The sequence below is a fragment of the Salvelinus alpinus genome, chromosome 28, assembly GCF_045679555.1.
Source record: "Salvelinus alpinus chromosome 28, SLU_Salpinus.1, whole genome shotgun sequence".
Lineage (NCBI taxonomy): Eukaryota > Metazoa > Chordata > Actinopteri > Salmoniformes > Salmonidae > Salvelinus > Salvelinus alpinus.
The window spans coordinates 41814410-41826201 of record NC_092113.1 but is presented as its reverse complement, the minus strand read 5'-3'; the positions used below and the strand labels follow the sequence as shown (position 1 = coordinate 41826201).

General features: G+C 44.2%; 1 protein-coding gene across 2 annotated transcripts; it reads left to right on the top strand.

Annotated features, from left to right (window-relative positions):
- The first annotated feature begins 4613 nt into the window (after nucleotides 1–4613).
- On the top strand, nucleotides 4614–11116 carry LOC139557899 (small ribosomal subunit protein eS21). 2 transcript variants are annotated; one of them, XM_071373222.1, is made up of 6 exons: nucleotides 4614–4922; nucleotides 5859–5943; nucleotides 6173–6236; nucleotides 7794–7865; nucleotides 8423–8478; nucleotides 11050–11116. In XM_071373222.1, exons 2-6 carry the CDS (start codon nucleotides 5894–5896, stop codon nucleotides 11057–11059), a joined length of 252 nt encoding a protein of 83 aa, XP_071229323.1. In that variant the 5' UTR covers nucleotides 4614–4922; nucleotides 5859–5893; the 3' UTR covers nucleotides 11060–11116. The 2 variants fall into 2 exon arrangements, with proteins under 2 accessions (XP_071229323.1, XP_071229324.1); XM_071373223.1 differs by having other exon boundaries at nucleotides 4917–5029.
- The last annotated feature ends 676 nt before the right edge of the window (nucleotides 11117–11792 follow it).

The window sequence follows — 11792 nt, the reverse complement described above, 5'->3', positions numbered from 1 at the left end:
CATCCAATCGGCGACAGATTTTCATACAAATATTTTTTAAATCCTCAATAAGAAAATATACCAATTTTCCCTACCAGTGGTGTGTTTCCACCAAACTGACTTGTTGCAGATAAACATGCATGATGATGTAGTAAACACAAATTTAACTATTTCCGCTTAAGTTTTCATGTACCGAATAAAAATCGGAAGGTCAATGTGTTTCCATCGCAATTTCAACTCAACCAGTAGTTTTGTCACAAAAAAAACTGTTGCGTTTAAATAACAAATGTGTTACGGCTGTCCTCGCTGACAGAAGGTGTGGACCAAAACGCAGAGTGGTTAGTGTTCATTCTTTTAATGAAAGTCAACAAAACAATTCAAAATACAAAAAACAACCAACGTGACAAAACCGAAACCGTCCTGTGTGGCAACAAAACCTCCACAGGAACAAACACCCACAAAACACAAGTGAAACCCAGGCTGCCTTAGTATGATTCTCAATCAGGGACAACGATAGACACCTGTCTCTGATTGAGAATCATACCAGGCCGAACACAAAATCCCAACATAGAAATAGAAAACATAGACTGCCCACCCAAAACTCACGCCCTGACCAATAAACACATACAAAACAAGAGAAAACAGGACAGGAACGTGACATAACCCCCCCCCCTTAAGGTGCGAACTCCGGGCGCACCAGCACAAAGTCTATTGGAGGGTCTGGGTGGGCATCTGACCACGGTGGTGGCTCAGGCTCTGGGCGAGGTCCCCACCCCACCATAGTCACTCCCCGCTTCCGTATCCCCCTCCCAATGACCACCCTCCAACTAAACCCACCTAAATGAAGGGGAAGCATCGGGATAAGGGGCAGCACCGGGATAAGGGGCAGCACCGGGATAAGGGGCAGCAGCTCCTGGCTGAGGGACTCTGGCAGGTCCTGGCTGAGGGACTCTGGCAGGTCCTGGCTGAGGGACTCTGGCAGGTCCTGGCTGAGGGACTCTGGCAGGTCCTGGCTGAGGGACTCTGGCAGGTCCTGGCTGGACGGCTCTGGCTGGTCCTGGCTGGACGGCTCTGGCTGGTCCTGGCTGGACGGCTCTGGCTGGTCCTGGCTGGACGGCTCTGGCTGGTCCTGGCTGGACGGCTCTGGCTGGTCCTGGCTGGACGGCTCTGGCTGGTCCTGGCTGGACGGCTCTGGCAGGTCCTGGCTGGACGGCTCTGGCTGGTCCTGGCTGGACGGCTCTGGCTGGTCCTCTTGTGGTGGGTGTTTCTGTTACGGCTGTCCTCGCTGACAGAAGGTGTGGACCAAAACGCAGAGTGGTTAGTGTTCATTCTTTTAATGAAAGTCAACAAAACAATTCAAAATACAAAAAACAACCAACGTGACAAAACCGAAACCGTCCTGTGTGGCAACAAAACCTCCACAGGAACAAACACCCACAAAACACAAGTGAAACCCAGGCTGCCTTAGTATGATTCTCAATCAGGGACAACGATAGACACCTGTCTCTGATTGAGAATCATACCAGGCCGAACACAAAATCCCAACATAGAAATAGAAAACATAGACTGCCCATCCAAAACTCACGCCCTGACCAATAAACACATACAAAACAAGAGAAAACAGGTCAGGAACGTGACAAAATGTCCCTACTCTGGTCTTGGCACGTGCTCTCTAGCCAACAGCTCTGCAGATACAGGGTAAACTAAATGAAGAGATTATTATGGATTAGGCAGTCAAACATTGATCATCATGTCACCAGAATAAGACCCTCAATATTTGTTGGAAAGGAGCATAAAGCTCGAACGGATGTAGCTGGGATTGCAAACTATCCTGAATTACAAAGGGAAACCCAGCCACGAGCTGCCCAGTGAAGCAAGCCTACCAGATGAACTAAATGCCTTCTATGATAGCTTCGAAGCAAGCAACATTGAACCATGCATGAGAGCACTAGCTGTTTCCGGACAACTGTGTGATCACCAGGGGTTGGATCCGGTTCAAGGAACAGAACTTTACTCAGGGCATGACAAGCTGGCAAGTGTCTTCAATTACCTTTTCAACCTCTCCTTGACCCAGTCTGTAATACCTACATGTGTCAAGCATACCACTATAGTCCCTGTGCCCAAGAACGCCTAGGTAACCTGTCTAAATAACTATCGCCCGTAGCACTCACATCTGTAGTCATAAAATGCTTTGAAAGGCTGGTCACATCAACGACATTATCCCAGACACCCTGGACCCATTCTAATTTGCATATCACCCAAACACATGCACAGATGACACAATCTCTATTGCACTCCACACTGCCCTTTCCCACCTGGACAAGAGGAACACCTATGTGTAAATGCTATTCATTGACTACAGCTCAGCGTTCAACACCATAGTGCCCTCAAAGCTCATCACTAAGCTAAGGACCCTGGGACTGAACACCTCCCTCTGCAACTGGATCCCGGACTTCCTGATGGGCCGCCCCCAGGTGGTGAAGGTAGGCTTAGTCCCCTCCTGTACTCCCTGTTCACCCACAACTGCACGGCCGCACATGATTCCAACACCATCATTAAGTTTGCCAACGACACCTACCACCGTCAATGATGAGACCAGGACAACAACCTCAACGTCAGCCAGACAAAGGAGCTGATCGTGGACTACAGGAAACGGAGGGCTGAGCACACCCCCATTCCGGGCTGTAGTGGAGCAGGCCGAGAGCTTCAAGTTCCTCTGTGTCCACATCACCAAGCATCTATCATGGTCCACACACACCAACACAGTCGTGAAGAGGGCACGACAATACCTCTTCCCCATCAGAAGGCTTGTCATGTGTCAGAAGGCAGATTTGGCATGTGTCCCCAGATCCTCAAAAAGTTATACAGCTGCACCATTGAGACCATCTTGACTGGCTGCATCACTTCCTGGTATGGCAACTGCTTGGCATCCGGCAGTAAGGTGCTACAAAGGGCGTACAGCCCGGAACATAAGTGGGGCTGAGCTCCCCTGCCATCCAGGACCTCTATACCAGGCGACAGGGGTGCAACTTTGGTTTTAGAAATGGGGGGGGACATAACTTGGTGGGTTGTCTGAGGGTCTATCCCTCAGACAACCCGTGACAAAACAAAGGTTACAAAACATTTCATCGTTTGATTCAGGTCTAGTGTGATTGAGGCAAAAAATAATAGCTAAAGTTAGCGAGCTAGCTAACGTTAGCCAACATTTGGCTAGCTCTAGCTAATATTGGTACATCATCAAATGTACTTCTGTTGAAACGTGACAAAACGAAGGCTACAAAACATTTCCATACACACAACAGCTGTTAGATACTGCTACCTGACAGACAGACAGAGGGGATGAAGCAACGGCTAACGTAACATGTCATTTGCACTGGGAATAAATACTTTTTTTTCTGTCAAACAGCAGTTACCTTGCCCGTTAGATCAGTCAACTAAAGTGTAGCCAGTTTCTGCTATGCTTGCTATTACAACTCGGAGAGAAAAAGCCGTGCTGGTCCTATACGTCAGCCTTTCAGAAGCTTTGCCTTCACACATCCTGCCTGCACAAGATGTGGTGTCCATGTGGTCCTACGTTCTGCCTGCTTAAACTGGAAAACAGCCTACTCAACAGCTCTGAGGCGTCCACATGGTCCTGAAGCACACCGGGCCGTGTTTATATCACAGTGCAATTCTAAAACTGTGGGGAGGGGGCAAAAATACTGTTTCAGAATGTGGAGGGGTCATGCCCCCCCCCCCCCCCCCCTCCCTGTTCCCAGTGAAAGTTGCGCCCCTGCCAGGCAGTTCTCAGAGGAAGGCCCTAAAAAAAAAAAAAAGACTCCAGCCACCCAAGTCATAGACTGTTCTCTCTGCTACTGCATGGCAAGCAGTACTGATGGAAGTCTGGAACCAACAGGACCCTGAACAGCTTCTTCCCCAAGCCATTATGTAACGGATGTGAAATGGCTATCTAGTTAGCGGGTACGCGCTAGTAGCGTTTCAATCAGTTACGTCACTTGCTCTGAAACCTAGAAGTAGTGTTGCCCCTTGCTCTGCAAGGGCCGCGGCCTTTGTGGAGCGATGGGTAACGATGCTTCGTGGGTGACCGTTGTTGATGTGTGCAGAGGGTCCCTGGTTCGCGCCTGTGTCGGGGCGAGGGGACAGACGTAAAGTTATACTGTTACAATTAGATGGCTAAATAGTGAGTCCAGGTAACTATTTAACTATCTGCATTAACCCTTTTTACACCAACTCTTTTGTCTCAGCACATACACTGCTGCTACTGTTATCGGTCACTTTACCATTATCATTTATCATTACTCATTGTGTATTTATTATTATGTGTTTTACGTTTCAATTATTTCTATATATTTTCTTTCTCTCTGCATTGTTGTGAACATAAGTAAGCATTTCACTGTTAGTCTACAGCTGTTGTTAACAAAGCATGTGACAAATAACATTTGATTTGACATTTTTATTTGACCACCCTGTGAAGTTCATCATAACTTATTTCATCTGTAGCCTAATAAACTGTAGTTTTCCCGAGTCTGTGTGGGAGGACCACACACCATATCATCGCGTGACTCCAAATGTACTTCGATATGATGGTTGTATCAATATTTGCGCATAAATACGTTTCCACCATCATTTCTAGCGTAATTAATTTTACCATCACAAAAAGATCCCACCATGTCAAACGAACAGATTATCTGTCGGCATTTATAACATTTTGCCGAAACTTAATGTTTCCATTACAGCTGTGATTTCTTATATATATGGTATGACTTTACTCGCGTAACGTGGTTGGTGGATCATTGTATTTTCTTTGTAACAATATTTGCACAAAAGCCAAGTTTTGTTTTTTAATGTTTCCATACGGAAGTAATTACTTGCGACACCGGTAGTAGAGGTTTAACATCCGGTAACGACGTTCTCTCTTTCCTGTCAGCCATTTGTGATAAAAGGTGAGAGAAAGATTTTCTCTGTTGTACGAATACAAAAATACTGTACTTTCATTAATCATAGCTGTCCAATTGGCGAAAGAATATATTGCAAAGCATCTCCGCTAACGGTAGCGCTTTGTTTATTTTGAATGTTGTCGTTATTTTTGGCACATTTTATGGTAAAAAAAATGTCGGCATGCTACCGCTGTGCCTGCCACATGCTGGAAGCTTCGGCGTCAACGCAAATGTTCACATGGCTTCGTATTTGCTTATGAACGTCTCCCTTCTCCACCAAAGATTGTTTATTGAATTCTGATATTTAATAAGCGCATTATTTTTCCCTACATAACGTTGCCATGCTAACGAGAAATGTTGACATTGGCTAACTATCTAGCACGTTAACAAATTAAGCTAGCTAACGTTAGCTAATTGACGTATGATAGCTAATGTAGTAAAAAAATGAAGAAAAGTAAGGACGAGAAATGTCGGAGTCTGGCCCATAAATATGTGATGAATGTATAGACTATATGGGAAAGGGGGATGCCTAGTCGGTTCTCCAACTGCCTTAATCGACATCCATCTCTTTGGCGCCCGGGGAACAGTGGGTTTACCTTGTCAGCTTGGGGATTTGATCCAGCAATCTTCCTGTTACTGGCCCAACGCTCTAACCATTAGGCTACCATATGGATAGAATACGTACTATATCTGAAGAATGGTATATGTACAGCAATAGTTAAATAGCATAGGCCTTGACTAGAATACAGTATTTACATATAAAGTGGGTTAAACGGTATGTGAATATTATAGTGACCAGTGTTCCATGACTTTGTACATAGGGCAGCAGCCACTAAGGTGGTAGCTCAGCAAGTGTGTGACACGTTCAGGGCAGGGTATTGAACTTCCTTGTGGTGCAAGCTAGCTGATTTAATAGCTCATCTTTTTCTCTGCTACTCACAGATCGAGTGACCGATCAGCACCAAAAAAAAAACAGAATGCAGAACGACGCCGGTGAATTCGTGGACCTGTACGTCCCACGTAAATGGTGAGTAACTCGTAGCGCCACACCTGTAACTAGCCAGGTAGCTAAATAAGCCTACAATAACGAGCAAAGTTAGTAGTTTGCAAAATGGCTAGATAGTTGGTTTTATAGCTAGATACATAATTTAACTGATGAAAGCACTCTAAATCCATTTAGCCCTGTCAACAACATTAGCTAGAGGTCCTGTAATTCTGATTCTATATACAACTTGCTATGACCCTGTGTCTTTCAGCTCTGCAAGCAACCGAATCATCGGAGCCAAGGACCACGCCTCCATCCAGATCAACATTGCTGAGGTAATAACTAGTGGCACTAGCTACAGAACTCTGGAACTTCATAATGTACTTTAGTGTGTCTCAAATGACACCCTATTTCCTATGTAATGCACTACTGAAAGTAGTGGACAAAAGTAGTGCACTGTGTAGGGGATCGTGTTCCATTTGAGCCACACCACAGGAGGTTAGTGGAACCTTAATTGGGGAGGACTGGGCTCTTGGTAATGACTGGTGTGGATTCGGTGGAATGGTATCAAATATCAAACACGTGTTTGTGTCAAACACATTTCTATGCGTTTGATGCCATTCCATTTGCTCGGGTCTGGCCATTTATGAGCCGTCCTCCCCTCAGCAGCCTCCACTGAAACACACCCAGTAGTCTTCATTGATCTGGGCCCAGTTTCCCCGAAAGCGATGGAAGTTGAGTTGTACCAGTGTTTTAACGATGCGTCTTTCCTACAACGGCCGAAGATGCATTTCCCAAAACGGCACACAGACAGAAAAGCCGCTAAGTGCGTTGTCGATACTGATAGGATTTAACCTCTACAGGATCTGAAAGTATTTTAAGAAAAGACAGCTCTGCTCTCAGAACAGCTTACTCAACTCAAATCTTACCTTAACATTGTAATTATTTCACAATACTGACGACAGATCAGCTCTTATAGAGAGATAACACGGGTAACCCAAACTCAGTCCTCGGGACCCCAAAGGGGTGCACATTTTGCATTTTCCCCCGAGCACTAAACAGCTGATTCAACTAATCGTCAAGCTGTGATAGTTTGAATAAGCTCTGTGGTGTTAGGGGCAACAAAACAACAACAAACAAACGAGGACCGAGTTTGGGGAAACGCTGGATTACCATCTATGGCTGCACATATTGAGACAGTAGTCTACAAGCGGCAAAATAGAACTCAAGTTATTGGAACGTGCATTTCGATACAGGGAAGCAAAATTTCCAATGATATTCGCAGTTTGGATTGCAAAATAGGTTATCCACGTGAATCGTGTAGATCCTGGGAAAGGGGGGGTACGAGGTACGATCTGATCAGATGACAAGACGCTTGATTAACGGTGTTAACCTTTTTTTTTACATAACATTTTACAGCTGACAGCACTTTTCTAAGGCTACTTAGTATATGAGAGCGGTTTTTAAATCACCTGTATTTCTACTAACACAAGTAGTACAATAGAAAACAAAGCTTAGCATAGCTAGCTAGCTAACTAAATAAAGATTTTGGAGAAGTGGTCTTAGCTCACAGTTGTGTTGTCATCCATCGTTTGTAGTTCCCATGCTTGCAGCTCGGGCTCATGCTAACTAAATCAATGACCATGGATTATGTTTTATACTTTCTGCCAATAATCAGTGAGATTTAATGCTGAACATATTGTAAATGACCTGTAACAATGACCCCCCCAAAAATGTGTTGTGTAGCGCGGGCAGAATTTGGCATGTACTAGCTCTCGAATCCCATTGTGACGCGGGGGGGGGGGGCACTTTTTGGCAGGGGGTCAATATTTGGCATGACGGGCCCTCTACTCCTTATAACCTCATTGTACTAATTACATTTTTTATTGCAGGTTGACAAGGTAACCGGTCGCTTCAATGGCCAGTTCAAGACCTACGCTATCTGCGGTGCCATCCGTAGAATGGTAGGTTTCTCCGCTTTCAAAAGGCCATGGGTGCAAATTTCCATTAATTTTGTTCCATACATTCAGAGTCCTCCGACCAGGATTTCTTGGGAAAGTTACTGGAATTTTGCAACCTTACACAAGGCGATGTTGCAGGTCGTTGGCAGCGAGGCTTGGCCTGCAGTGTCTCTGTCCTCCTGCAGTGTCTCTGTCCTCCTGCAGTGTCTCTGTCCTCCTGTAGTGTCTGTTACAAATAACTGAGATGGTTTGAGGCCATGCTGTCTCCTCCATAGCAAGGTTATAGGTAAACCTCAGACACACCACTGGCATCAACTATCTTTTATCCTAGCATCCAGGTACATGAATTATAGAGACCACTACCTCCCCTTTCCAAAGTCTGGTGTTATCAGTGTAGATTCAGGACAGGAAGTCACTCACACATTTATCCCACAAGTCACCATGGCATCATTTGATATTGTTCATTCTCTTCTGTGTGATGGTGTTAACAAATGTGAGGTCAGTGTGTGTGTGTGTATAAAGAGGAACTATCTAACGGACCCTCCTGTCCCATCCCGCAGGGTGAGGCTGACGACTCCCTCCTGAGGCTGGCTAAGACCGACAGCATCGTGTCAAAGTAAGTACCTGCGTTGTCTCTGCTGTACCGTGTCCAGCCTAGTGTTTGTCACGATACCAACATTTTGACTTCGATACGCGATACCAAAACGATGCCACAACAAAGGAAGGCCTTTTATCCAAAGTCACAGAATGGCTCTTGATCCAGACAGATTTGTCGTGTTCATTACATTTTAAATGTATGCATTAATTAAATGAATCAATCATACAATATTTATTTATTTAGCAAACTACATAATATACAGGTAATTTATTCGAGTGATAAATCTCTGTTGGTAAACTGGGTAAATCAAGATGTCGCCACGGTCTAGTCACAATACAGGTGGATTCATATTCAATAGGAGTGTGTGAATGTAGAGTTATAGAGCTCGTTTTGGTGCTGATTTCATGGGGCTACAGACGAAAAACAAATCTACTTCCCTTCCATTTGATACTTATTTTATTATACTGATCAACTACATTTTGCACACACAAAAAAAAGAACCATTCTGTTCTTATATAAAAGTGTGCCTGTCTCTTTAAGAGTCATGATGTCATTCAGTCAGTTTGAGGCTGGCGCAAAGATAATATTGACTGCGCGAGATGTGAGGCGGGGGGAGATTATATAAGTTAATTAATTAATAACATTTTTGGTGACAATCAGCTTTGAAATCAGCAATATTTTTTGCCTTATGATTTGCATATTATCACAAACGAGGTACTAGGGTAGAACGAACTGCTGTTTAGTACCAACGTATGCAGCAAGCAACGAATATCCGTAATACTGAGATTGCGTCGTCCAATGCGTTTGATTCCCGCCGTACATTTAATTTTGGTACGTTCCCTCAGCTGATTAGCAGCTGCTATCAGACACACGTGGATCTCGAAAGGCGATTCTCTTCCAATAGTGTGTGCAGTGAATTCTACACAAATTTAAAAAAAAAAAAAAAAAAAGTCTAAATGACTATGACATCCTGGCATTTTTGAGGCATACTAAATGTTTAAAATGTCACATACTAATAAAACTTTACTGCTTACTGAACAAATATAGATACGCAACAATGTCAATTGTTGCGTAGATTTTACTGAGTTACAGTTAATATACGGAAATCAGTCAATTTAAATGAATTCATTAGACTCTAATCTATGGATTTCACATGACTGGGCAGGGGCACAGCCATGGGTGGGTCTGGGAGGGCGTAGGCCCACCCACATAGCAGCCAGTCCCAGCCAATCAGAATGAGTTTTTGCCCACAAGGGCTTTATTACAGACGGAAATACTCCTCAGGTGTAGATTTTTGTTCAGTCTATTTGGAACGCACATATGGGTTTTCAGGTACAGCCAGTGTGTGATTGGTGACGTTGTTCGCCTAAATTAAACTGTGATTGGGGCCGTTGTTCGCCTAAATTAAACTGTGATTGGGGCCGTTGTTCGCCTAAATTAAACTGTGATTGGTGATGTTGTTCGCCTAAATTAAACTGTGATTGGGGCCGTTGTTCGCCTAAATTAAACTGTGATTGGGGCCGTTGTTCGCCTAAATTAAACTGTGATTGGGGCCGTTGTTCGCCTAAATTAAACTGTGATTGGTGATGTTGTTCGCCTAAATTAAACTGTGATTGGGGCCGTTGTTCGCCTAAATTAAACTGTGATTGGGGCCGTTGTTCGCCTAAATTAAACTGTGATTGGTGACGTTGTTCGCCTAAATTAAACTGATTGGGGCCGTTGTTCGCCTAAATTAAACTGTGATTGGGGCCGTTGTTCGCCTAAATTAAACTGTGATTGGGGCCGTTGTTCGCCTAAATTAAACTGTGATTGGGGCCGTTGTTCGCCTAAATTAAACTGTGATTGGGGCCGTTGTTCGCCTAAATTAAACTGTGATTGGTGACGTTGTTCGCCTAAATTAAACTGTGATTGGGGCCGTTGTTCGCCTAAATTAAACTGTGATTGGTGATGTTGTTCGCCTAAATTAAACTGTGATTGGGGCCGTTGTTCGCCTAAATTAAACTGTGATTGGGGCCGTTGTTCGCCTAAATTAAACTGTGATTGGTGATGTTGTTCGCCTAAATTAAACTGTGATTGGGGCCGTTGTTCGCCTAAATTAAACTGTGATTGGGGCCGTTGTTCGCCTAAATTAAACTGTGATTGGGGCCGTTGTTCGCCTAAATTAAACTGTGATTGGTGATGTTGTTCGCCTAAATTAAACTGTGATTGGGGCCGTTGTTCGCCTAAATTAAACTGTGATTGGGGCCGTTGTTCGCCTAAATTAAACTGTGATTGGTGACGTTGTTCGCCTAAATTAAACTGATTGGGGCCGTTGTTCGCCTAAATTAAACTGTGATTGGGGCCGTTGTTCGCCTAAATTAAACTGTGATTGGGGCCGTTGTTCGCCTAAATTAAACTGTGATTGGGGCCGTTGTTCGCCTAAATTAAACTGTGATTGGGGCCGTTGTTCGCCTAAATTAAACTGTGATTGGTGACGTTGTTCGCCTAAATTAAACTGTGATTGGTCAGGCTCTACTACTGCAACACACCCAGATGTAATGTCCTCACTGATGTGATCTAATGTCCTTTTCCTCTCCCTTTTCCTAACAGGAACTTCTAGGTCGGGAGATGCGCCTCAAGAATCTCTTTGTAAAATAAAAAATATAATGAATTTGAATTTGTTTCAAGCATCATTATTACTCATAGATGATTGGTCCTAACCCCAGTTCATAGTTTCAACCATTGGATTTAAATTGGCTCATATTTGTGTGAAAGATGCCCACCTCCAAGTGAGTGATTTGATGTACCCTGAAAAAATATATAAACGAAACAACATTTCTGGTGAGTATGCAGGCCATGGAAGAACTGGGACATTTTCAGCTTCCAGTAATTGTGTCCAGATCCTTGGGTCATGAGGCCGTGTATAATCATGCTGAAACATGAGGTGATGGCGGTGGATGAATGGCACGACAACAATGGGCCTTAGGATCTCGCCACGGTATCTCTGTGTATTCAAATTGCCTTTGATAAAAATGAAATTGTGTTCGTTGGCTAAAGCTTATGCCTACCCATACCGTAACCCCATCACCACCGTGGGGCACTCTGTTCATATCAGTGAAGTGCTCACCTATACACGTGGTCTGCCGATTGGACGTACTGCCAAATCTTCTAAAACGCCGTTGGAGGCGGCTTATGGTAGAGAAATTAACATTCGATAAGATGACAACAGCTCTGGTGGACATTCCTGCGGTCGGCAGGACTGATTGAACTAAAATTACCAATGTTTTTCTTTACAAGAGGCATTTTGTAGAATCGTCTTGTGCTACTTTATTTTCACCACTAGATGGCACACC